Source organism: Bos taurus, chromosome 29 (assembly GCF_002263795.3).
Source record: "Bos taurus isolate L1 Dominette 01449 registration number 42190680 breed Hereford chromosome 29, ARS-UCD2.0, whole genome shotgun sequence".
Lineage (NCBI taxonomy): Eukaryota > Metazoa > Chordata > Mammalia > Artiodactyla > Bovidae > Bos > Bos taurus.
This window is the reverse complement of record NC_037356.1, coordinates 25,882,479-25,910,450: the sequence shown is the minus strand read 5'-3', so window position 1 is coordinate 25,910,450 and position 27,972 is coordinate 25,882,479. Positions and strand designations below refer to the sequence as shown.

The window sequence follows — 27,972 nt, the reverse complement described above, 5'->3', positions numbered from 1 at the left end:
TCCTAAAATCAGTGCTGTGAGCTCTTTGAAATAGGAGGTAAATCTGACACAGATCCTGTTCTCGGAGAACAGAGTCTAGTTAAGACACATTGGAAACGTGCAGGAAGGATTAGTGAGCTCCAGGGCAAAGATGAAGGAATAGGAGTGAGAAGGTGTGCGTGTCGGATTCTGCTGGATGGTAAGTAGAAGGAAACCACAGGAAGATGACCCACCTCAAACCTCAGATATGCTTTATTATTGATTTATCTGGTTATAAAACTTCATGCTTGAAAAAGTTGAAAATGCTGAAAGCAACAAACTTAAAGATGGGATTCAAATCTGGTAAATGGAGATTTAGCACAGGCTGGACTTAAAAATTCATCTTTTCATTCATTAAGTCATTTATTCATTAAACATTTATTCAGTTTGGGAGTCATTCTGAGGCCTGGCAAAATCAAAGACTACTCTTTGGGGCTGGATGGAAATTGAATTCTTTTCATTGTATAAAAACTGATTGTAAGAAAGTAACAGATTGTAAGAAACTGGTCAAAAATGTCATATTTAATCCCTACCAAGTGCAGTGACCAAAGAAATTTAAGACCTTTCATGCACTGCGTTCAACTTCTGATGAAGGTGGGATTCTTCATAAGTGGAAACAGTCCTGGAACCCAGAGCTGGCGAAGCTCCCGTGGGGTGGGGTGAAGACCCCTGGGTAAGACAGTCCGGAAGACACTGCACGCAGTGCTTGGGCGACAGGCACCATCTCCCTTAATCCTCACCACCCAGATGATTTGTTAAACCGTTTTACAGTCAGGGTGGGTCCAGAGGCTGAGAGAACCTAAGAGATCCTCCCGAAGTAATAGAGAGAAAGTTGTCGCTCAAAGCCATAGTGTGTCTGACCAAGGCAGAGACTCTGAATCAGGACACCAGACTGTTTCTCAGCTCCAGGGTTGCCTGAGGAAGGGAGCCTTCGCTTTCACCCACTTCTGATATGTCCTCCAAGGCCCGCTGGAGCACCACCTTGAGGGTCTGCTGCCCTCGCTTCTTTGTCTGCCTTTGCCTGAAGGAGCCCACGAAGAAGTAAATGATGGGATTGATGGAGCTGTTGATGCAGGACAAACCAAAGACAACCAGGCAGTTGTGACAGGGGATGGCAAACAAATCATCCTGAATCCAGATTAAGAGGAACCAGAGGATGCCGTAGGGCAGGCCACAGAGCAGGAAGGCCAGCACTGTGAGCCCAACGGTCACATAGAGCCTGGTCAGCTGTATGTACTGGGACTTAAACAGGATCCTGAGCAGCAGGGCCAGGCTGGACCCAGCGAGGAGCCCAAATAAGAACATCATCCACCCGGCAGCGATGAAATCAAACACCTGACACCAAAGATGGCTAAAATCCGTTAAGAGGAAGCCACAGTACTTCCCCTCCAGGATACTCAGCAGCAGGGCCAGGGCCCAGAGCACGGTGCACACGATGGCTGATAAGTGTGTGGGGCGGTGGCAGCGGTACCAGACGGGGCACAGGACGGACACACAGCGCTCGGTGCTAATGGCGCTGAGCAAGCTCAGGCCCGCCAGGTAGGCGAAGGTCATCACAGAGGTGAAAAAGCTGGGGATGGAGCTGGCGCTGCAGCAGGCGATGAGGGCCTCCAGGGAATCTATAACTTGGCAGCAGAGGCACAGGAAGTCGGCTGCCGCCAGGTTGAGGATGTAGACGGTGAAGGCATTCCTGCGCAAATGAAAGCCCAGGAGCCAGAGCACAACCGCGTTTCCTGCCAGTCCTCCCAGGGCAATGATGGCCGTCAGGACGAACAGGGTCATGGTCACCGTGCTGAAAGTTTGAGGATGGTCCTCATCAGTGTGATTCATGAGTGTGAATTCTGTCTCCCAGGCTGTGATGGTTGGATCCAAGCTCAGAAACCCTCCGCTGGTGTTCCTGGGAACACAAACATGTGAAAGCACCTGCCGTGTGATCATCCATTCTCACAGCCACCCTGCTAGGTGGGAGTTACTGTCCCTGTGTCACAGAGGAGGGAACTGGAGGCTTGCAGAGATTCAGATACTTACTGCAGTCCACAGAGCCCTGGAGACCTGGAATATTTAAACCCAGTTCTCTCTGACTCAGAAACAATACCTGGAGCTGACTATGGCTTAGATCATGAGCTCTTCATTGCAAAATTCAGGCTTAAGCTAAAGAAAGTAAGGCAAACCACTAGACCATTCAGGTATGACCTAAATCAAATCTCTTATGATTATACAGTGGAGGTCATGAACAGATTCAAGGGATCAGATCTGATAGAGTGTGTGAAGAACTATGGACGGAGGTTTGTAACAATGTACAGGGATCAATGCAAAGAAATAGAGGAAAACAACAGAATGGGAAAGACCAGAGATCTCTTTAAGAAAATTAGAGATACCAAGGGAACATTTCATGCAAAGATGGGCTGGATAAAGGACAGAAATGATATGGACCTAACAGAAGCAGAAGATATTAAGAAGAGGTGGCAAGAATACACAGAAGAACTGTACAAAAAAAGCTTCATGACCCAGATAATCATGATGGTGTGATCACTCACCTAAAGCCAGACATTCTGGAATGTGAAGTCAAGTGGGCCTTAGGAAGCATCACTACAAACAAAGCTAGTGGAGGTGATGGAATTCCAGCTGAGCTATTTCAAATCCTGACAGATGATGCTGTGCAAGTGCTGCACTCAAATTGCCAGCACATTTGGAAAACTCAGCAGTGGCCATAGGACTGGAAAAGGTCAGTTTTCATTCCAATCCCAAAGAAAAGCAATGCCAAAGAATGCTCAAACTACCGCACAAATTGCACTCATCTCACATGCTAGTAAAGTAATGCTCAAAATTCTCCAAGACAGGCTTCAGCAATACGTGAATGGTGAACTTCCTGATGTTCAAGCTGGTTTTAGAAAAGGCAGAGGAGCCAGAGACCAAATTGCCAACATCTGCTGGATCATCAAAAAAGCAAGAGAGTTCCAGAAAAACATCTATTTCTGCTTTATTGACTATGCCAAAGCCTTTGACTGTGTGGATCACAATAAACTGTGGAAAATTCTGAAAGAGATGGGAATACCAGACCACCTGACCTGCCTCTTGAGAAATTTGTATGCAGGTCAGGAAGCAACAGTTAGAACTGGACATGGAACAACAGACTGGTTCCAAATAGGAAAAGGAGTACATCAAGGCTGTATATTGTCACCCTGCTTATTTAACTTATATGCAGAGTACATCATAAGAAACGCTGGGCTGGAAGAAGCGGAAGCTGGAATCAAGATTGCCGGGAGAAACATCAATCACCTCAGATATGCAGATGACACCACCCTTATGGCAGAAAGTGAAGAGGAACTAAAAAGCCTCTTGATGAAAGTGAAAGTGGAGAGTGAAAAAGTTGGCTTAAGACTCAACATTCAGAAAACGAAGATCATGGCATCTGGTCCCATCACTTCATGGGAAATAGATGGGGAAACAGTGGAAACAGTGTCAGACTTTATTTGTCTGGGCTCCAAAATCACTGCAGATGGTGACTGCAGCCATGAAATTAAAAGACGCTTACTCCTTGGAAGGAAAGTTATGACCAACCTAGATAGCATATTAAAAATCAGAGACATTACTTTGCCAACAAAGGTCCATCTAGTCAAGGCTATGGTTTTTCCTGTGGTCATGTATGGATGTGAGAGTTGGACTGTGAAGAAAGCTGAGTGCCGAAGAATTGATGCTTTTGAATTGTGGTGTTGGAGAAGACTCTTGAGAGTCCCTTGGCCTGCAAGGAGTTCCAACCAGTCCATTCTGAAGGAGATCAGCCCTGGGATTTCTTTGGAAAGAATGATGCTAAAGCTGAAACTCCAGTACTCTGGCCACCTCATGCGAAGAGTTGACTTATTAGAAAAGACTCTGATGCTGGGAGGGATTGGGGGCAGGAGGAGAAGGGGACGACAGAGGATGAGATGGCTGGATGGCATCACTGACTCAATGGACATGAGTCTGAGTGAACTCCGGGAGTTGGTGAGGGACAGGGAGGCCTGGTGTGCTGCGATTCATGGGGTCGCGAAGAGTCGGACACAACTGAGCGACTGAACTGAACTGAACAGGAATCAGTGACCAAAACCATCCCAAAGAAAAAGAAATGCAAGAAGGCAGAATGGTTGTCTGAGGAGGCCTTACAAGTATCTGAGGAAAGGAGAGAAGTGAAAGGCAAGAGAGAAAGGGAGAGATATACCCAACTGAATGCAGAATTCCAGAGAATAGAAAGGAGGCCTTAAATGAAAAATTCAAAGAAATAGAGAAAAACAATAGAATGGAAAAGATTACAGATCTCTTCAAGAAAATTAGAGACATCAAGGGAACATTTCATGCAGTGATGGGCATGATAAAGAACAGAAACAGTAAGGACCTAACAGAAGCAGAAGAGACTAAGAAGACATGGCAGGAATACACAAAAGAACTGTACAAAAAACGGCTTAATGACCCAGATACCCATGCTGGTGTGGTCACTCACCTAGAGCCAGACATCCTGGAGTGTGAAGTCAAGTGGGGCTCAGGAAGCATTACTATGAACAAAGCTAGTGGAGGTGATGGAATTCCAGCTGAGCTATTTCAAATCCTAAAAGATGATGCTGTTAAAGTGCTGCACTTAATATGCCAGCAAATTTGGAAAACTCAGCAGTGGCCACAGGACTGGAAAAGGTCAGTTTTCATTCCAATCCCAAAGAAGGACAGTGCCAAAGAATGCTCAAACTACCGCACAATTGTGCTCATTTCACATGCTAGTAAGGTTATGCTTAAAATCCTTCAAGCTAGGCTTCCACAGTACACAACCGAGAACTTCCAGATGTACAAGGTTTAGAAAACACAGAGGAACCAGAGACCAATTACCAACATTCGCTGGATCATAGAGAAAGCAAGGGAATTTGAGAAAAACATCTACTTGTGCTTCGTTGATTACATGAAAGCCTTTGACTGTGTGGATCACAACAAACTGTGGAAAATTCTTAGCGATGGGAATACCAGACCACCTTACCTGCCTCCTGAGAAACCTGTATGCAGGTCAAGAAGCAATAGTTAGAACCAGACATGGAACAGGTGATTGGTTTAAAATTGAGAAAGGAGTACAACAGAGCTGTATATTGTCACCTTGCTTATTTAACTTAAGCAAAGTACATCATGTGAAACGCTGGGCTGGATGAAGCACAAGCTGGAATCAAGATTGTCAGGAGAAATATCAACAACCTCAAATATGCAAATGATACCACTCTAATGGCAGAAAGTGAAGAGGAACTAAAGAACCTCTTGACGAGGGTAAAGAAGGAGAGTGAAAAAGCTGACTTAAAACTCAGCATTCAAAAAACTAAGATAATAGCATCTGACCCTATCACTTCATGGCAAACAGAAGGGGAAAAAGTGGAAGCAGTGACAGATTTTTCTTTTCTTGGGCTCCAAAATCACTGCAGATGGTGACTTCAGCCAGGAAACTAAAAGACATTTGCTCCTTGGAAAAAAGCTATGACCAACCTAGACATCATATTAAAAAACAGAGACATCAATTTGCTGACAGAGGTCCATATACTCAAAGCTATGGTCTTTCCAGTAGTCACATATGGATGTGAGAGTTGGACCATAAAGAAGGCTGAGTGCCAAAAAATTGATGCTTTTGAACTGTGGTGTTGGAGAAGACTCTTGAGAGTCTCTCAGACAGCAAGGAGATCAAACCAGTCAATCCTAAAGGAAATCAACGCTGTATATTCACTGGAAGGACTGATGTTGAAGCTGAAACTCCAATACTTTGGCCCCCGGATGCGAAGAACTGCCTCACTGGAAAGACCCTGATGCTGGGGAAGGCTGAAGGCAAAAAGACAAAGGGGTGGCAGAGGATGAGCTGGCTAGTTAGCAATCACCAACTCAATGGACATGAGTTTGAGCAAACTCAGGGAGATAGCGAAGGGCAGGGAAGCCTGATGTGCTGCAGTCCATGGGGTCGGAAAGAGTCAGACACAACTTAGCGACTGAACAACAACAGCAACTCTCTGACTCTATTGCCTGGGCTCTCTCTACTGCAACACGACCCTCTAATGACATGAGAATGTCCCCTCCAGTCAGCTTCCCAGGCCATGTCATGTCCGCAGAGAGGCAGGAGGAGAAAAGTATGGACAAATTATGTGAGGGTGACCAAAGGACTCTGAGCTCAGCGTTCCTTCTGTCTGGGACTGAAATAACCTTCTAGGGCCAGGAAGTCATGCTGTGGGGGCCATCGTTGTGACTAAGAGGAATGCACCCCCTAGGAAGAAAGGAGGTCATGATTTAGGGTCATGAAGAGCTCTTGCTATGACAGGTGTGAGTGGGTCAGGAGGCCTCTTGAGCTAGAAAGGGCCCCATGTGTGAGCTTTGTAAGGACAGACAATGCTTTTCTCCATGCATTGGTGTGTGCCCAGTGCCTAGCTCTCTGTGGTGGACACAGGTTAAGTCACTCTTATTATGGATTTTTCTCTAGAGAAACCGAAATTGCAAACTGAAAATACTGGGTTGGTCAAAAGGTTCATTAGAGTTTTTCCATAAGATAGTATGGAAAACCTGAACGAATGTTTTGGCCAACTCAATACTTATAAGTGCCTGTGTACCCCTACCTCAAAATAAAAACCCCATGAATACATTCTCAAGGCATTTCTGATGATATGTGCATGCTAAGTCACTTCAGTCGTGTCTGACTGTTTGTGACCCCATGGACTGTAACCTGCCAGGCTCCTCTGTCCATGGAATTTTCCAGGCAAGAATACTGGAGTGGGTTGCTGTGCCCTCCTTCCTGACCCAGGGATCGAACCCATGTCTCTTGTGTCTCCTGCACTGGCAGGTGAATTCCTTACTGACAGATAGGGAGCACCACCCGGGAAGCCGATCTCTGATGATGGTGAGAGATTATTCCAAAGAAGTGACAGTAAATAGAGGTGCAAGCCAACGGTCAAAGAAACAAACTGAGGAGATACAATGAGAAACTGACCCAGTCCCGGGACCGTGAGGAGGCCTTGGGAGAGACAGGTTTTCACCCTTGGCCATCGTCCCCCTTCCTTCCTCTGTACCCATCTCTGCATTCCGGGAGGAGATGTATCAGTGCCTAGCTGATGGCCTCCCTCTCTCTGCCTCCCGTTTGCTTCCAGTGAAAGGGCCATGCTGACGGGAGGCTGGAGAGTGAGGAGGCAGAAGAGAGTGATTGGGGTTTTGAGCTCCCTGGCTGCCTCCCCGCCAGGCTGTGAGATGGAAGTTGGCAGTGTTATGCTACTTGAGGACATAGCCCCTGTCTGGTGGCCCTTTCTTAAAACCAGAGTGACAACTACAGCTCCAGCCAGAGCCCCCCCTGGGTTCTGGTAGCTTCTTCCTTTTCCCCATCAGGCCCAGCAAGAGTAACAGCTCCCTATGAAGACTTGGTCTTGGTTGGGGGTGGGGGGTGGGGTTCAGATCCCTTAGCTGTGCCCACTTGTGTTAAATTCTCCTAAATTACCATCATAGATTATGCCCTGTATTTTCTACTGGGACAAGGCCAGATACCAGGATACAAGAAACAAAACAAACAAAATAAAATAACATTGACTAGCAAGCAAATCCGGAGAAGGCAATGGCACCCACTCCAGTACTCTTGCCTGGCAAATCCCATGGGCAGAGGAGCCTGGTAGGCTGCAGTCCATGGGGTCACTAGGAGTCGGACAGAACTGAGCGACTTCACTTTCACTTTTCACTTTCATGCATTGGAGAAGGAAATGGCAACCTACTCCAGTGTTCTTGCCTGGAGAATCCCAGGGACGGGGGAGCCTGGTGGGCTGCCGTCTCTGGGCTCGCAGAGTCGGACACGACTAAACTGACTTAGCAGCAGCAGCAGCAAGCAAATCAGTGATGCCTGAGGTTATCAGCCGCAATTTAACTTTTCAATGCCCATGTGCCACCTCCCTCCCTAAATTAGAATTCACAAAATAGTTCTCTTCATAAACAGATTTGAATGTTTGGAGAGAAGACCAGCGTATAGGGAAGTGGAACAGAAGCAGGAAGAACCTGCTTGACCCTATTGGGCTCTCCCATAGTTCAAGCTACCAGCAGCCAAAGCTTCCACTGGGAGCTTCCTGTCTCCTGACTGTTGCTGATGGATGCCTGTGCCCCCTGCCTGCCCTACCCCAACATGAACTCACGAGAGTGTGGACTCAAGAGGAGACAAATCTGCCTTTGATGGGAGATAGTTCTTGAGCAAATTCTTACCTTGACGCCATTCTTCTTGCTGGAGGTAGTGAGTAGAAAAGAAATAGCTTTGCTGGGATTGACAAACGGCAGACAATGCTTTTCCACCCTCTGGATGTGTGGCTGCCTGCAGGAGCAGGAGAGAAGCCTGGTGGCCCAGGGAGGCTCAGCAAGATGCCGAAAGGCCCTGCGATTTCCTGCCGGAGGGGAACTGGCAAATGAGAGGTCCTGGAGATGAGAGAGACAAGAAAGCTCACGAGATATTTTTATTTGCCCTGACTCCAATCACTGACCTCTGCCTCTGTACCCATCCTGCCCTCTTCGGTCCCCCTCCCTGTGAGGAAGGGCTGTCCTAAAGCCTTTTGCTGCTTGCTGTGAGCCTGCGCAAGATGCCGACCTACCAAGTAACATGAGCGTCTGTAGCTAAAGAACGGTTTGCTTGGCATTTAAGGCCCTGCGTGGCCTGGCTCACTTGATCTTTTAAAACTTAATCACAGAAGTAGTGAATGCACATTAATTTTATTTCAAATGATACCAAGGTGCATAAAATTACTAGATTGGGTGCATTTAGCATTGTGTGGCCATAGACTAAGGTGCAAAAATGAAAAGTAACATCTCTCCTAATCTCATTTCCCAGTAGCAAACAAGGTCCAGTTTCCATTCTTAATTCTTTTAGATATTAAATGTTATAGCTTTATATAGTAAAAAAAAAAAAATTTATATTTTTATTTATGAATATCAACAACAGGGTATATTGAGTTCCCTTATAAAAGATAAGGAATTTAGCATACCGCCTGTACTCTGTCACCTTTCTCCCTCTACATCGTGATATTTGTTAGCTAGATTGTATTTCTTTTTTTATTAAAGGTTTAAAAAAAAAAGCTTTTATCTTTTTAGTTCTATATAGTTTATTTATTTAAAAGAAATAATGTATTTAGTTTTGGCTGTGCTAGGTCTTCGTTGCTGTGCAGGCTTCTCTCTAGGTGCAGTGTGGAGGCTTCTCATCGTGGTAGTTTCTTCTGTTGCAGAGCATGGGCTCTAGGGCATGTGGGCATCAGCAGTTGCAGCTTCCAGGCTCTAGAGCACAGACTCAATAGTTGTGGCATATGGGCTTAGCTGCTCCACAGCATGCAAGATCTTCCCTGACCAGGCATTGAACTCATGTCCCCGGGTTGGCAGGCAAATTCTTATCTACTGCACCACCAAGGAAGTCCAGCTAGATTTTTTTTAGACTGCCATGGGGTCGCTAGGAGTCAGGCACGACTGAACGACTTCAGTTTCACTTTTCACTTTCATGCATTGGAGGAGGAAATGGCAACCCACTCCAGTGTTCTTGCCTGGAGAATCCCAGGGACGGCAGAGCCTGGTGGGCTGCCGTCTATGGGGTTGCACAGAGTCGGACATGACTGAAGCGACTTAGCAGCAGCAGAGCCCAGCCAGTATTTTCAGTCTTAGCTCCTGTGACTTCCTTTCATGTGCCCATCCTGCCTCCACATTGAGTTACTTGTGGTTTCCTTTGGAAACTTAACTATGAAGCATTTAAAGCAACCAGAGAAGTGTATTCACTCATTCATTCATTTACCCAGCACTGTTGTGTGCATATGCTGTGCCAGGGCACTGTTTCAGGCCTGAAGATGTGATGATGGTGATGCACGAGACTGTGCCCCTTACATTCCAGAGGAGCTGGGGAGCTCCTCCTTGGGAGTGAGTATTCGTGGAGAAGAGGTTTGAGACTCAACACTGGGGCCTCCAACCTCCAGAGACCCAGAAGAAGAGGAGGACTCGGCCAACACAGTAGTGAAAAGCAGCTGCTGAAGGAGTAGTAAGCTAGGAAAGTATCCCAGAGACAGAACAGAGAGGCTATTCTAGAACATGCGAGTGAGCCACAGCATCAATCCTCCCCAAGAGATTGACTAAGATGAAGACTAAGAACTGACATAGGGAGTCCTGGCTGATCCCGACAGGCATGGTTCCTGTGGATGTTGAGGCTGGATAATTGGAAGAACGTGAGTTTTGGAGAGAATGGTGTGATAGGAGACCTGGACAACCTCAGAGAGTCATCTTGAGACGCTACCACAAAGACAGATTGCTCAGAAAGATGAGTGGGGACAAAATTTCTGCACAGAAAACACTAGCTTTCCTAGGTATGAAAAAAAGTGAGAAAAAAGGCAAAGGAAACCTCAACTACTTCTGGAGAGAAAAAGAAAGAAATGAGGACTGGTCAGCCCTACCAGATTAGAACATACCCGAAAGCCTTGGTGAATACAGTGAGGTGCTAACATGAAAATAGGCAGAGAGATTGAGGCAGCAGGACCGAGAGTCTCAGGAATCAAACACACATGCATGTGGAATCCAGGATATGATAAAGGGGCCATTTAGAATGGGAGCAGGTAGAGATAAAATAATAAAAATAATAAATCAGTAAAGGTTACTGGGCAACTGAGAAGCCATCTAGAGTGAAATGCCTTAGGGACCATAGCTCATATTCACACCTTGTTAACTTTTTTTAAATTGATGGATAATTGCTTTAAAGAATTTTGCTGTTTTCTATCAAACCTCAACATGAATCAGCCGTAGGTATACATATATCCCCTCCCTTTTGAGCCTCCCTCTCATCTCCCTCCCCATCCCACCCCTCTAGGTTGATACGGAGCCCCTGTTTGAGTTCCCTGAGTTAACTTTAAAATGGATTGTGTATTTAAATATAAATAAGAGAAGCAAAAAGAGTCAGAAGAAGACATGGGAAAATTCTTTTTGTGTGTGTGTTCAAAGAATTTTGTTTTAACTATAAATACTTTGGTATTCTCTGATTGGTAGGGGAGGAATAGTCCTTTTTTTAAAAAAAAAAGTGAATTATAGTTGAATTACAATGTTGTGCCAATCTCTTCTGTACAGCAAAGTGACTCAGTTTCTTTATTTTCTTTTCCATTATGGTTTTAAACAAGGTATTGAATATAGTTCCCTGTGCTGTACATTAGGACCTTGTTATTTATCCATTTTAAATGTAATAGTTTGCATCTATCAATCCCAAATTCCCAGTCCATCACTTTCCCTTCTCCTCTCCCCTTTGGTGACCACAGGGAAATTCTTTTATAACTCTGGATTGGGGAAGATTTTCCTAAACATGACACAAAACTCAGAAATCATAAAAACATTGAATAAAAATAATTGAAAATTAAAAATAATTTTTCTTCATGGAAAAGGTCACTGTAAGCAAGTCAAACAGCAAACTGGGGGAAAGTATTTATAATGCATATTTTGGGCAAAATTATCTATTGTGTATGTCTGTATTTCTGACACATTACTAAGAGAGAATTTTCACAGCCTAGTAAGAAAATGACCAACTCAGTTCCTACAAAACCCATGTTTCTTAATCAAGCATGAGAAAAAATGTCATACGCATGATGGTGAATGTTCACAGAAACTCTACCAAGATATCTTCACCTTCACGTTTTCAAGTATTCTAAAGTTTGACACTTCGAGAGTGAGCAAGGAAAGTGGCACTCTTGTGTGCTTGGCACTCCCAGGCAAAACTTGGCCCCCCAAGGGAAGCTGCTTATCAGACTTTACAAATCTATGCTGGCTAGAGACGTGGCTGAAACCCTGGGAGCCTGGCCAACAGTCATCACAGTCACCAGCTTTGCAGGAACAGGTCTCTAAACCTTCCCATTGAAAAAGATTTCTCAAAAGATGGGAGCAGAAGATGAAGTTCTTTGGTACTGCCTAGAATGTCACTGGCTTTACAGAAGATGTTTTTTTCTAATTTGTCTGGAAGTAGGCTGCTATCTCTGTAGTCAGAGCCCTGCACCTGGACACAAGGGTTGACCAGCGGGTTCTGTCTTAGTCCTCATTCCCTGCTTTGCCCTGTTCTTTGTTTGGTGCAGTGGACAAACTGTTCAACTGTCTTTCCTCATGAACACCAGGAACTTAAAAGCTTTAACCTCTATCCCCTTCCTTCCAGTCAACTGTGCTCCAGTATTCCTCCCCTCCAAGACATTAAATATTTATTAAAAGTTTTAAATAGTGAGTGTTTCTTCAAATGTATCCCCATAAAACTAGTGTGTTTTTGTTCAACTTCTCATTTCACCCCTGGTGGCTCAGCAGTGAAGAATCTGTCTGCAATGCAGGAGACCCGGCTTTGATCCCTGGGTCGGGAAGATCCCCAGTGGAATGGAATGGCTACTTACTCCAGTATTCTTGCCTGGAGAATCCCATGGACAGATTAGCTTGATGGGCTACAGACCATGAGGATGCAAAGAGTTGGACATGACTGACTGACTGACTCTTTCTTTCCTGTTTTGCATCTGATCTTCCATTCCTTGAAATACATTCTTCAGAAGTTCCTTTCATGAGAGTCTTTGTGGGGTTAATGCCCTAGTTTTTTTCTGTCTGCAAATGTCATTGTTTCACCCTTATTTTCTGGACGTGGTTTTTTTCAGGCTGGCATCACAGGGTGACAGTCACTGCCCTCCAGCACATTGGAGATCCACTGTCTTTGGCTGCCAATGTTATTCTTGTGAGACTGGCCATCAGTCAAGTTGCCAGTCACTTTCAGTGATCTGCCTTCTTCCTTCCTAAGAGCTTTTCTTTTTTCTCTCATGTGGTACACTGTCATCAAAATGTGTCTAGTGGCTTTCTCTTTATATCACATTCTGGGTTTATGATGTTTCCTGGACTTTAAGATTACTGTCATTTAGTATTTCTGGATGGTTTTCTGCTATTATTTCTTCATAGATTACATAGTGGTTGAGACCACAAACTCTGGAGCCAAGCTACTTGGCGTCTCTATGAGACCTTGGACAAATGTTGTAACTTCTCTGTTTCGGTTTCCTCATGTGTGAAGTGGGGATGATATTATTCCTCATCTATAAAGTGCGGATGACATTATTACCTACCTTTCTTTTTAACTAGGCATTAACCCCACAAAGACTCTCACAAAAGGAACTTCTGAAGAATGTATTTCAAGGAATGGAAGATAAGAGATGCAAAATAGGAAAGAAAGAAAGAGTTAGTAATGAAATAAAAGTAGGTAGAAAAGGTAAAAAAGAAAGGTTTTCTCGTGAACATTAGTGAGTTAATTGCATAACAGTCTGGTGGCTCAGATGGTAAAGCGTCTGTCTACAATGTGGGAGACCTGGGTTCCATCCCTGAGTTGAGAAGAGCTGCTGGAGAAGGAAATGGCAATCCACTCCAGTACTATTGCCTGGAAAATTCCATGGACAGAGGAGCCTGATACGCTACAGTCTATGGGGTCACAAAGAGTCGGACACGACTGAGTGACTTCACTTTCACTTTCCTTTAGAACAGGGACACATGGTAAATACTATATATTTGCTAGCTTTTATAATCATTTTTATTATTACCTCTTTCTAGAAGTTTCATCCAACACATTTTAGTGTTTCTCTTTCTATTCTCCATATCCCTTAACATCTCTTTCTTGTTTTCTGTCTGTTTGGCTCCTAGGTTCAGTTCAGTTCAGTTCAGTCGCTCAGTCGTGTCCAACTCTTTGCGAACCCCATGAATCCCAGCACGCCAGGCCTCCCTGTCCATCACCATCTCCCGGAGTTCACTCAAACTCACATCCATTGAGTCGGTGATGCCATCCAGCCATCTCATCGTCCATCGTCCCCTTTTCCTCCTGCCCCCAATCCCTCCCAGCATCAGAGTGTTTTCCAATGAGTCAACTCTTTGCATGAGGTGGCCAAAGTACTGGAGTTTCAGCTTTAGCATCATTCCTTCCAAAGAACACCCAGGGCTGATCTCCTTCAGAATGGACTGGTTGGATCTCCTTGCAGTCCAAGGAACTCTCAAGAGTCCTCTCCAACACTACAGTTCAAAAGCATCAATTCTTTGGCGCTCAGCTTTCTTCACAGTCCAACTCGCACATCCATACATGACCACTGGGAAAACCATAGCCTTGACTAGATGGACCTTTGTTGGCAAAGTAATGTCTCTGCTTTTGAATATGCTATCTAGGTTGGTCATAACTTTTCTTCTGCCTTCTTGATAATTTCTACAGGTGGATCTTCTAGGTTTCTAGTCTCTTTTCCTCTGTGTCTAATCTTCTGTTTACAGAAGATTAGACACAGATTTTAAATCCATCCACTGAATTTTAAATTCAATTTTTATATTATTAGTTTCTAGATAATCTGCTTGAGACTCTGTTTCGATATTTGCTTGGTCAGTTTCTGGCCTGGTCTTGATGCTGATTCACCTTGTCAATTCTCTTTTATGTCTGTAACCCTATGAAGCCTAGCAGTCTTAAAACTCTCTATCTGAAAACCCCAGTGCTGGAGTCTGTGTGCCTGACCTTACTGTGTTTCCTCTGTCACTTTGTGATGGTGATTTGCTTCTTTGTGTATTTGTAATTTTAGACTGTTAGCTGCTCACTTTCCTTGGGACTTTATCTGTGGGAATTCTTTCAGGTCTGAATTATAGTTGAGTTCCTCCAGAAAAGAACTTGTGTTTTCTTTTGCTGATGGACTGGGGGAACTTCCCAGCATGGCTCTCATCTCTCAGGATGTCCCCAGAAACCTCACCTGGCATTTGTAGCTCTAGTGAGACCACAGGTCATATGAGTTTGGGCCACAGTCTTTCTTGTGACTACAAATTCTCCAGAGAAAATTTTGGTTTGCCTAGATCCAAGCTTGGTCAAACAATTTCTTGGTGGTTTTATTTTTTACTAATGAGAAATACACTTAGGTTTAGTCTTTTGAGGTCCCAGTTTTTCATGGGGCACCCTTGTTTAACTTCCCAACTTTGGGTTGTCTAAAAACTCTATTTTCTAGCCCTGCTACATCATGCAGAGCTTAAAGTAGCCATAATAGGAAATATCAGTTTCCTTTTGAGAGCCAAGGGGGTTGACTTAAAGAATTTAAGGGAGGAAGTAACTTGATCAGCTCTGTGTTTCAGAAAATCCTCTCAGGCTACTGAGAGGAGAATATAGAGAATATAGATGAAAATACAAATCTCTAGTTAGACTTCTATATGGAAACAACTGCATGAATACTCAGATTCATGCACACAAAGTATCCAACTATTTATGCTGTTTTGTAACATGTAATGTATTTCCAGTTAGATCCTTTTAATTGTGGAATCTGTTTTGTCCTAATCCCTTATCTTTAAAATGAGATGCTTTCTAGCTGTGATGAATCTAAAATGAAAATCTTTGGTACCTGTGGAGGCTTCTTCATGTACCCTCCTCTCTCCTTGGATTTGTTTTGTACCAAAGAGACTGGAGACCTCAGATGGGAATCTCTGACAGGCCAAGCTTCATCCCGGGATGACTCACATCCATTAGGGCCTTAATGGTTCCCAGAGGCTCCCCTTTCCGTAACTGTGATACGCTCAGCAATCTAGGCCCCTATCCACAGCCCTAAAGTTTATGTTAGAATTCTTTCCATTAGAATTGAGAATGCAGGCGAGTGTCATTTACAGAGTCCCTATAAAGGACAGTTTTGTTGGGGAGTATGTGTTGGGGGGAGGGTGTGTGTGCATGTGTAGCTGATTTTACTACTTGAACTTGCACAGATATATATTTTGGAAGAGGGGGGCTCATCCCTGGTCTCATTCCATGCCATGCAGTTATTACCAGCCACCGAAAGCCAAGCAGATACAATGAAACCAGGAGAGGGGAAATATCCTGATGATGTCATTTGGACTCTGGATCCCACTGTTTCTGGAGCCAGCCTCTCTTGCCAGCTCCAGGAATAGTTATTTGAACCAATAATGTCCCATAATGAATCTTATTTCTGTCTGCCCTCTGCTCACACAGCCACAGATATGTCCATATTAAAGCTTTTATCACACTGTACTTTAAGCATCTGAGGACACGATTCTCTCCTGTTGTACTACGAGGTCTTTGAGAAGAATGAACACATCTTTGAGTCCCAGGGCCTGCAGTAGTGCCTGACCCAATGCTCAGCAATTTTTTTTTTTTTTTACTAGAAATGCATGCATTTGTGCCTGAAAGCATGAGTGAATTAGTGATTGAATAGACAAGTTGGAGAGATGAGAATTGGGAAGTGATTCTGGGCAGAGAACTTTAAAGGCTTCACTGTGAGGAACATCTGACAGTGGAGAAGCAAGCCAAAATGAAGGCAAAGAATATTTGACAGGTTAAGTGAAGTCGCTCAGTCGTACTCTTTGCGACCCCATGGACTGTGGCCTATCAGGCTCCTCTGTCCATGGTATTTTCCAGGCAAGAATGTTGGAGTGGATTGTCATTTCCTTCTCCAGGGGATCTTCCTGACCCAGGAATCGAACCCAGGTCTCCTGCATTGCAGGCAGATGCTTTACCATCTGAGCCACTACTTTAAAATGCACCCAACATGAGACTTCCCTGGTGGTCCAGTGGCTAAGACTTCCATTCCCAATACAGGGGGCCAGGGTTTGATCCCTAATCAGGGAACTAGATCTCATATGCTACAACTAAGACCCGGTGCAGCCAAATAAATAAATATATTAAAAATAATAAAATGTACCCAACAGGTAAGAAGCCCAGCCCTGTGGGAAGTAGAATGTACCTGGAGTTGGCTTACATTAGTTTCCAAGTCCTGTACTATTTGGGAAGCAGTGTATTGCGAGAGTGAGGACCAGGCCACTGTGAATGCAGAGAATCCCAGGGGTGTCCAAGAAAGTGGAAACAGAATGTGCTGGACTTGGGGGTGGGGACAGTTTCTGGGTTGCAAGATCCTTTCTATAAAAACCTTTTTGGAGGGTGGGCTTTGCCAATCTTGGCTGTTCTTGACCAGGGATGGAGGACCATGAGTGCATAATCAGAATGACCCTTGGTGGCCCTGCCTTGGGATGCTGGATCAAGGTTAGTCTGAACTGGTAGGATGGAGGGAGAAACAGTTGCAAGGCTTCAGGGAAGGAAAGAGGCTTCAGTAAGCTGGGGAGAGCTTGAGGAGGGCAGGAGGTCTGGGACTCCCTCGTGAGAACTGACGTGATCCTTGCATAGGGAATCACACAGCTTCTCAGACTCTTGGTAACACCAGGTAAGGCAGCAGGTGTGAAGAGCCCTTCTCCTGGGCGATCCGAGCCAGAGGACCCGAAGTCTCCTACAGAGTCAGGGGCTGCAGGAAGGGCCTCCTGCTTCAAGGCAGCTATGAGCTGACTTTCTACTGAAGTAGAGGAGAAAGAAGGCTTATTGAATTCTTTTCTTCCCATTCCTTTGTCTTTTACGTCCATCTGTGCTTGCTCATTCAAGGGTTAGGCTCCTCCGAAAGTCAGCGAATCATGGAGACAGGAGCCCTAGGGCTCCTGAGCAGCGGTGTGGTTGGGGAAGCCTATGGCCAAAATCATCTCAGTGGGGAGAGCCAGCTCCTGTCTGGTCCTTCATTCCATGTCCTTCCAGCCGTCAGTGATTCAGATCTGCTGTCAGGTAACACTGGCTGGGGATTCTAGAAATGAAAAAGTTGGGACAATCAGTGCTCTAATTTTCCTCATTTGGAATTTCTTTTTCCTCCGAGCATCATGTAAATTCATCCACAGGTATTTATTGAATGGCTGCTTTGTGCAGGGCACTCTCGTGGACCCTGCTTATAAGGAGTGAACATCACATAGTAAAGTCCTCAATTGAGTCCAGTTCAATGGCTCAGCCATATCCAACTCTTTGTGACCCCATGCCAGACTTCCCTGTCCATCACCAACTCCTGGAGCTTGCTCAAACTCATGTCCATCAAGTCGGTGATGCTATCCAACCATCTCATCCTCTGTCGTCCCCTTCTCTTCCTGCTGTCAGTCTTTCCCATCAGGGTCTTCTCCAGTGAGTCAATTCTTCGCATCAGGTGGCCAAAGTATTGGACTTTCAGCTTCAGCATCAGTCCTTCCAGTGAATATTCAGGACTGATTTCCTTTAGGATGGGCTGGTTTGATCTCCTCGCGGTCCAAGGGACCTCAAGAGTCTTCTCCAACACCACAATTCAATAGCATCAATTCTTTGGCACTCAGCTTTCTTTATAGTCCAACTCTCACATCCATATATGACTACTGGAAAAACCATAGCTTTGACTAGACAAACCTTTGTTGGCAAAGTAATGTCTCTGCTTTTAAATATGATGTCTAGGTTGGTCATCGCTTTCCTTCCAAGAAGCAAGTGTCTTTTAATTTCATGGCTGCAATAACCATCTGCAGTGATTTTGGAGCCCCCCAAAATAAAGTCTATCATGGGTTCCATTGTTTCCCTGTCTATTTGCCATGAACTGATGGGACCAGATGCCATGATCTTAGTTTTCTGAATATTGCAATGGCACCCCACTCCAGTACTCTTGCCTGGAAAATCCCATGGATGGAGGAGCCTGGTAGGCTGCAGTCCATGGGGTCGCTAGGAGTCGGACATGACTGAGTGACTTCACTTTCACTTTTCACTTTCCTGCATCGGAGAAGGAAATGGCAACCCACTCCAGTGTTCTTGCCTGGAGAATCCCAGGGATGGGGGAGCCTGGTGGGCTGCCATCTCTGGGGTCGCACAGAGTCAGACATGACTGAAGTGACTTAGCAACAGCAGCAGCAGCCAACATTTTCACTCTCCTCTTTCATCAAGAGACTCTAGTTCTTCACCTTCTGCCATAAGGGTGGTATCATCAGCATATTTGAGGTTATTGATATTTCTCCCGGCAATCTTGATTCCAGCTTGTGCTTCATCCAGCCCAGCGTTTCTCATGATGTTCTCTGCATATAAGTTAAATAGCAAGGGTGACAATATACAGCCTTGATGTACTCCTTTCACGATTTGGAACCAGTCTGTTGTTCCATGTCCAGTTCTAATTCCTGACCTGCATACAGATTTCTCAGGAGGCAGGTCAGTGGTCTGGTATTCCCATCTCTTTCAGAATTTTCCAGTTTGTTGTGGTCCGCACAGTCAAAGGCTTTGGCATGGTCAACAAAGCAGAAGTAGATGTTTTTCTGGGACTCTCTTGCTTTTTCTATGATGCAGCAGATGTTGGCAATTTGATCTCTGGTTCCTCTGCCTTTTCTAAATCCAGCTTGAACATTTGGAATTTTGTGGTTCACATACTGTTGAAGCCTGGCTTGGAGAATTTTGAGCGTTACTTTTCTAGTGTGTGAGGTGAGGGCAGTTTTGCAGTAGTTTGAACATTCTTTGGCATTGTCTTTCTTTGGGATTGGAATGAAAACTGACCTTTACCAGTGCAGTGGCCACTGCTGAGTTTTCCAAATTTGCTGGCATATTGAGTACAGCACTTTCTTAGCATCATCTTTTAGGGTTTGAAATAGCTCAACTGGAATTCCATCACCTCCACTAGCTTTGTTCATAGTGATGCCTCCTAAGGCCCACTTGACTTCACATTCCAGGATGTCTGGCTCTAGGTGAGTGATCACACCATCGTGATTATCTGGGTCGTGAAGATCTTTTTTGAACTTCTCACAGAAGTTCTTCTGTGTATTCTTTTTTTTTTTTTTTTTCTGTGTATTCTTGACACCTCTTCTTAATATCTTCTGCTTCTGTTAGGTCCATACCCTTTCTGTCCTTTATTGTGCCCATCTTTTCATGAAATGTTCCCTTGGTATCCCTGATTTTCTTGATGAGATCTCTAGTCTTTCCCATTCTGTTGTCCTAGTGTTTGTTATATTATGGAGACACGTGTGTGTGTAGTTAGTAGGCTTGGATTAACTCAGTGCTACTCTGGTTGATTTTTCCTGTTTGATCTGATCGTTTTCAATCAGTGACAAGAAGATTCCAATGCATTTGCTCATTTTTGTGTGTGTTCTAAAAAAGGTCCCTGACTGTGAATCCAACCACTCTGGGCTGCCTGAGTACTCTGGCCCTAGAGGAGTTCTCTGATGGCTTCCACTCTAGCCCCAGGGGATCTCTAAAACGAGGACCCCTTCTGATGGCTTTCCAGGGGGCCTGGGCCTGGGCTCTGCTGACTAGCTCATCGTCATAGTGGTCGAGGGTCAGATGCAGTGGGCTTCTCCTGCACTGTCCTCTCCCAATGGCCTCCTCCTTTCCCATAACCTCTCTGAGCCTTTACCCATGAAGTCTTGGATGAAAATTGTGCTCCTAGAGCTCCGCCTTGTCATCTGGGCCACCTTCTTCTGCACTCTGGCCCCTGTCAGCCTCAAGTGCTGCCTCTCTGAGGTCCTCCTCTTCTGGCTACCCTGTCACTCAAGCCCGGGACTCATTACTGTCGTGTGTCCTGAGTGTCTGTTTCTGCTGGTGGCTGTTTTCAGAGCAGGGCAGCTGTAATCTGCACAGCTCCCTCGCTTCTGGGTGCCCAGAGCCAGAGCTTGTGTGTGTGCGTGTGTGCGTGCACACGCATGTGTGCGCATCCAGCCTCAGCCTGGCAAGCTCTCTGTGGCCATGTGGCTCTGTCCCCATCTTACCTCTGTGGCCCACCCCTAAGCATGGCTATGTTCCTTGTATGGTGGATGGATATGTACTGTGGTGAGAGCAGAATCTATCTTGTCTTGGGATCTTCGGTCCTGAGTAAACAGCAGCGCCCCCTACTTCTTCACATGCTATCTTACGTTATCAATGCAATCTATGAGATCCAATAATACGCTGTTTATGAGATATTAATTTAAAACCTAAGGATAGAAAGAGATTAAAAGAAATGGAAAAAGATTCACCAGGTAAACAATAACAAAAGATAATGTAGTTATATTAGTCTTTATGGTTATAAGGAGCCTTTTATTATAAAATGATTATTTTTGTATTAGTAGAAAAATATTTAAAACATAACTTTTATGGGATGGGGAGGGAGGTGGGAGTGGGGTTCAGGATGGGGAACACATGTAAACCCATGGCTGATTCATATCAATGTATGGCAAAAACCACTACAATATTGTAATTAGCCTCCAACTAAAATAAATAAATTAAAAACTAATAATAAATTAATTAAATGGAAAAAACATAACTTTTAAAAAGAACCATTTATAACATCAAAAATGTTATTAGGAATAAATCTAAAGCAAAGCATATACAACCCTCTATGTAGAAACAAACAAACAAAAAAAACAATTTTGAATGACATTAAAGATTATCCAAGTAAATACTGTTCATGTTCATGCACAGGAAAATCTAATATTATAAAGATATGAATTCTCTTTATTTTCTCTACTACATATTCAATGCAACTCCAATAAAAATCTCAATAGAATTATGTGAAGCTTGATAAACTGATTTTTAAATTTAAAAAGAAACATAAAAAATAGATAATATGCTTAGGAAAAAGAAGCTTAAGGTGGGGGACCTGTACTTAAGTATAAAGCTGTAGCAGTTAAGACTATATGGTACAGACCTAGAGAGAGACAGATTGATCAGTGGATTGCAAAGGACAGCCCAGAAAGATTCACTCAAATACCAAACTGAAGTATAGTAGAACTAGCATGGGAACTTAATGGGTAAAGGAGGAACTTTTTATTAAATAAAGCCAAGAAAAACTGTTATTGTAGCAGAGGGGGTTTTTTGGTGTCCACCAAAATAAATAATAAAATGTCTTACTCAAGGTCACACTTTAGATAAATGATTCTGACCCTTTACTTCTGTATTTGGAAGGAATGATGCTAAAGCTAAAACTCTAGTATTTTGGCCATCTCATGCGAAGAGTTGACTCATTGGAAAAGACTCTGATGCTGGGAGGGATTAGGGGCAGGAGGAAAAGGGGACGACAGAGGATGAGATGGCTGGATGGCATCCCTGACTCCATTGACGTGAGTCTGAGTGAACTCTGGGAGTTGGTGATGGACAGGGAGGCCTGGCGTGCTGCAATTCATGGGGTCGCAAAGAGTTGGACACGACTGAGCGACTATATTGAACTGAACTGAATCCTCATCATGTGATCTTCAAGAAGCTACTTAACTCCCTTGGGTCTGTACCTTATCATTCATAAAATAGGAACAACATCTGCCTGCTGTTATTCTTAGGGATGTCGAAGCAGGGAGAAGCAAAAAGCAAGTTTTTAACATTTTGGTTTTTGAAGTATCACATCTGATGAAGTCACAGAAAAGAAATGTGACATTCCTCACGGCGCCACTAGGTGGCAGTCGATAATTATTGTGAGGCTCGTGTTACCCTTGACCGGCCAGCAGAGGGCTCACATCCACGAAGTCTGGAAAGAGGTCCAGATTAAATAGGATGGCAAAGGGGCTCATGTTGCTTCTGGATGGTTATTCATGGATGGCAGTGAGCTATTCCTGCCAGTTTAGGGCAGTGTCTATGAAATAAACCTCTGGAATGGTTATTCCCGGTCTCCAATCCTGGATCTAAGGATTACTAACTTAAATTTGCTACTAGTTGACTACAAGGAGGTCCAACCAGTCCATTCTAAAGGAGACTAGTCCTGGGTGTTCTTTGGAAGGAATGATGCTAAAGCTGAAACTCCAGTACTTTGGCCACCTCATGCGAAGAGCTGACTCATTGGAAAAGACTCTGATGCTGGGAGGGATTAGGGGCAGGAGGAAAAGGGGACGACAGATTAGATAGCTGGATGGCATCACTGACTCGATGGACGTGAGTTTGAGTGAACTCGGGGAGTTGGTGATGGACAGAGAGGCCTGGCGTGCTGCAATTCATGGGGTCGCAAAGAGTCGGACACGACTGAGCGACTGTATTGAACTGAACTGAAACCTCATCATGTGGTCTTCAAGAAGCTACTTAACTCCCTTGGGTCTGTATCTTATCATTCATAAAATAGGAATAACATCTGCCTGCAGTTATTCTTAGAGATGTCGAAGCAGGGAGAAGCAAAAAGCAAGTTTTTAACATTTTGGTTTTTGAAGTATCACATCTGATGAAATCAAAGAAAAGAAATGTGACATTCCTCACGGCGCCACTAGGTGGCAGTCGATGATTATTGTGGGGCTCGTGTTACCCTTGACCGGCCAGCAGGGGGCTCACGTTCATGAAGTCTGGAAAGAGGTCCAGATTAAATAGGATGGCAAAGGGGCTCATGTTGCTTCTGGATGGTTATTCATGGATGGCAGTGAGCTATTCCTGCCAGTTTAGGGCAGTGTCTATGAAATCAACCTCTGGAATGGTTATTCCCGGTCTCCAATCCTGGATCTAAGGATTACTAACTTAAATTTGCTACTAGTTGACTACAAGGAGATCCAACCAGTCCATTCTAAAGGAGATCAGCCCTGGGATTTCTTTGGAAGCAATGATGCTAAAGCTGAAACTCCAGTACTTTGGCCACCTCATGCGAAGAGTTGACTCATTGGAAAAGACTCTGATACTGGGAGGGACTGGGGACAGGAGGAAAAGGGGACGACAGAGGATGAGATGGCTGGATGGCATCACCGACTCAATGGACGTGAGTTTGAGTGAACTCCGGGAGTTGGTGATAGACAGGAAGGCCTGGCATGCTGCGATTCATGGGGTCGCAAAGAGTCGGACACGACTGAGCAACTGAACTGAACTGAAGTTGCTTAACCTCACTGACCCTCAGTTTCCTCACATGTGAGATGGTTGTGTCCCCTTATAGGGTTGTTGCAAGGTCCTCAAACACAGGTTAGTGCTCAGCACAGGAGAAAAGCCCTAGGAATGTCAGGAACGTACTTATCTTGGTCTCCATCATCAACATTATTATCGAATTCCTTTCCCACAACTTCAGAGCCTCTGAAGCTTGGCCTGAAATCCAATCCCCCAAGGGCAACAGAGTCTGGAGCTGCTCAGGCTATGTCTGCCCCTGTGAGTCTTTGGGGCAGAGCAGCAGGCCAGACCCGGCTCCTCAGGCAGAGTGAGTTTCCACTGCTGTTGCTGCCTCTGTTAGAGTAGATACATTGTGTAAACATGGGCTGTAAAGAGGTAGAGGATTGTCATGTGCTGTACTGAGCTTAGTCTCTCAGTCATGTCTGACTCTTTGCGATCCCACGGACTGTAGACTGCAGGGCTCCTCTGTCCATAGCGATTCTCCAGCAAGAATACAGGAGTGTGTTGCCATGCCCTCTTCCAGGGGATCTTCCCTACCTAGGGATCCAACCCAGGTCTCCTGCATTGCAGGCAGATTCTTTACCATCTGAGCCACCAGGGAATCCCCCAAAAGGACTGTTATAGCTGATGAAATTCTCTTAGCTCTCACAGGGTCATTGGATGAGGCACATGGCCCTGGGGTCCCCACAGAGACCAGCTCCCTTCCACGGCTTTCTAGCTCCACTCATTCACTCACTTCAGTGGCTCAGTCATGTCTGACTCTTTGCAACCCCATGAACCGCAGCATGCCAGGCCTCCATGTCCATCACCAACTCCCGGAGTTCACCCAAACCCGTGTCCATTGAATCAGTGATGCAATCCGGCCTCTGTCATCCCCTTCTCCTCCTGCTCTCAATCTTTCCCAGCATCAGGGTCTTTTCAAATGAGTCAGCTCTTCCCATCAGGTGGCCAAAGTATTGGAGTTTCAGTTTCAACACCAGTCCTTCAAAAGAAAACCCAGGACTGATTTCCTTTATGATGGACTGGTTGGATCTCCTTGCAGTCCAAGGGACTCTCAAGAGTCTTCTCCAACACCACAGTTCCAAAGCATCAATTCTTCAGCACTCAGCTTTGTTTATAGTTCAAGTCTCACATCCATACATGACCACAGGAAAAACCATAGCCTTGACTAGATGGACCTTTGTTGACAAAGTAATGTCTCTGCTTTTCAATATGCTGTGTACGTTGGTCATAACTTTCCTTCCAAGGAGAAAGTGTCTTTTAATTTCATGGCTGCAATCACCATCTTCAGTGATTTTGGAGCCCAGAAAAATAAAGTCAGGCAGTGTTTACACTGTTTCCCCATCTATTTTCCATGAAGTGATGGGACCGGATGCCATGATTTTAGTTTTCTGAATGTTGAGCTTTAAGCCAACTTTTTCACTCTCCTCTTTCACTTTCATCAAAAGGACCTTTAGTTCTTCACTTTCTGCCATAAGGGTGGTGTCATCTGCATATCGGAGGTTATTGATATTTCTTCCAGCGATCTTGATTCCAGCTTGTGCTTCCTCCAGCCCAGCATTTCTCATGATGTATTCTGCATATAAGTTAAATAAGCAGGGTGACAATATATAGCCCTGATGTACTCCTTTACCTATTTGGAACCAGTCTGTTGTTCCATGTCCAGTTCTAACTGTTGCTTCCTGACTTGCATACAGGTTTCTCAAGAGGCAGGTCAGGTGGTCTGGTATTCCCATCTCTTTCAGAATTTTCCACAGTTTATTGTGATCCACACAGTCAAAGGCTTTGGTACAGTCAATAAAGCAGAAATAGACGTTTTTCTGGAACTCTTTTGCCTTTTCGATGATCTATCAGATGTTGGCAATTTGATCTTTTGTTCCTCTGCCTTTTCTAAAACCAACTTGAACATCTGGAAGTTCACCGTTCACGTATTGCTGAAGCCTGGCTTGGAGAATTTTAAGCATTACTTTACTAGCGTGTGAGATGAGTGCAACTGTGCAGTAGTTTGAGCATTCTTTGGCATTGCCTTTCTTTGGGAATCTTGGGCTCTTCCCTGGTGGCTCAGATGGTAAAGCATCTGCCTACAGTGCAGGAGACTTGGGATCAATCCCTGGGGTGGGAAGATCCCTTGGAGAAGGAAATGGAAAACCACTCCAGAACTCTTGCCTGGAAAACCCCATGGACAGAGGAGCCTGGTAGGCTAAGTCCATGAGGTCGCAAAGAGTCGGACATGACTGAGCAACTTCACTTTTCACTTTCTTTGGGAATAGAATGAAAACTGACTTTTACCAGTCCTGTGGCCACTGCTGAGTTTTCCAAATTTGCTAGCATATTGAGTGCAGCACTTTCACAGCATCATCTTTCAGGATTTGAAATAGCTCAACTGGAATTCCATCACCTCCACTGGCTTTGTTCATAGTGATGCTTCCTAAGGCCCACTTGAATTCACATCCCAGGATGTCTGGCTCTAGGTGAGTGATCACACCATCGTGATTGTATGGGTCATGAAGATCTTTTTTGTACAGTTCTTCTGTGTATTCTTGCCATCTCTTCTTAATATCTTCTCTTCTGCTAGGTCCCTACCATTTCTGTCCTTTGCATGAAATGTTTGCATGAAATGTTCCCTTGGTATCTCTAATTTTCTTGAAGAGATCTCTAGTCTTTCCCATTCTGTTGTTTTCCTCTATTTTTTTGCATTGATCACTGAGGAAGGCTTTCTTGTCTCTCCTTGCTATTCTTTGGAACTCTGCATTCAAATGGGTATATCTTTCCTTTTCTACTTTGCTTTTCACTTCTTTTCACAGCTATTTGTAAGGTCTCCTCAGACAGCCATTTTGCTTTTTTGCATTTCTTTTCCTTGAGGATGGTCTTGATTCCTGTCTCCTGTACAATGTCACAAACCTCTGTCCATAGTTCATCAGGCACTGTCTACCAGATCTAGTCCCTTAAATCTATTTCTTACTTCCACTATATAGTCATAAGGGATTTTATTTAGGTCATACCTGAATGGTCTAGTGGGTTTCTCCACTTTCTTCAATTTCACTCAGATTTTGGCCATAAGGAGTTCATGATCTGAGCCACAGTCAGCTCCGGGTCTTGTTTTTGCTGACTCTATAGAGCTTCTCCATTTTCGGCTATAAAGAATATAATCAATTTGATTTCAATGTTGACCATCTGGTGATGCCCATGTGTAGAGTCTTGTGTTGTTGGAAGAGGGTGTTTGCTATGACCAGTGCGTTCTCTTGGCAGACATCTACTAGCCTTTGCCCTGCTTCATTCTGTATTCCAAAGCCAAATTTGCCTATTACTCCAGGTGTTTCTTGACTTCCTACTTTTGCATTCCAGTCCCCTATAATGAAAAGGACATCTTTTTTGGGTGTTGTTCTAGATGGTCTTGTAGGTCTTCATAGAACTGTTCAACTTCAGCTTCTTCAGTGTTACTGGTCGGGGCATAGACTTGGATTACCGTGATATTGAATGGTTTGCCTTGGAAACGAACAGAGATCATTCTGTCATTTTTGAGATAGCATCCAAGTACTGCATTTCGGACTCTTTTGTTGACTGTGAGGGCTATTCCATTTCTTCTAAGGGATTCCTGCCCACAGTATTAGATATAATGGTCATCTGAGGTAAATTCACCCGTTCCAGTCCTTCTTAGTTCGCTGATTCCTAGAATGTTGCCATTCACTCTTGCCATCTCCTGTTTGACCACTTCCAATTTGCCTTGATTCATGGACCTGACATTCCAGGTTCCTATACAATATTGCTCTTTACAGCATCAGACCTTGCTCTATCACCAGTCACATCCACAACTGAGTGTTGTTTTTGCTTTGGTTCCATCCCTTCATTCTTTCTGGAGTTATTTCTCCACTGATCTCCAGTAGCATATTGGGCACCTACCGACCTGAGGAGTTCCTTTTTCAGTATCCTATCATTTTGCCTTTTCATACTGTTCATGGGGTTCTCAAGGCAAGAATACTGAAGTGGTTTGCCATTCCCTTCTCCAGTGGACCACATTCTGTCAGACCTCTCCACCATGACCCTTTAGTCTCGGGTGGCCCCACAGGGCATGGCTTAGTTTCATTGAGTTAGACAAGGCTGTGGTCCGTGTGATCAGATTGGCTAGTTGTCTGTGATTGTGGTTTCAGTGTGTTTGCCCTCTGATGCTGTCTGGCAACACCCACCATCTTACTTGGGTTTCTCTTACCTTGGACGTGGGGTATCTCTTCACGGCTGCTCCAGCAAAGCGCAGCCGCTGCTCCTTACCTTGGACGTGGGGTAGCTCCTCTTGACCGCTGCCTCTGACTTTGGACGTGGGGTAGCTCCTCTTGGGCTCCTCTCTACCGACGTCTCTGACCTTGAGC

The 27,972-nt window shown here is 44.6% G+C and overlaps 1 protein-coding gene across 2 annotated transcripts; it reads right to left on the bottom strand.

The window, feature by feature from the left end:
- On the bottom strand, positions 1 to 27,965 carry MRGPRX2 (MAS related GPR family member X2). 2 transcript variants are annotated; one of them, NM_001192450.2, is made up of 3 exons: positions 27,875 to 27,965; positions 8,233 to 8,439; positions 456 to 1,915 (listed from the first exon to the last, which is right to left on the bottom strand). In NM_001192450.2, exons 2-3 carry the CDS (start codon positions 8,241 to 8,243, stop codon positions 898 to 900), a joined length of 1,029 nt encoding a protein of 342 aa, NP_001179379.1. In that variant the 5' UTR covers positions 8,244 to 8,439; positions 27,875 to 27,965; the 3' UTR covers positions 456 to 897. The 2 variants fall into 2 exon arrangements, with proteins under 2 accessions (XP_059738907.1, NP_001179379.1); XM_059882924.1 differs by lacking the exon at positions 27,875 to 27,965 and having other exon boundaries at positions 1 to 1,915; positions 8,233 to 10,845.
- Positions 27,966 to 27,972: the final 7 nt, after the last annotated feature.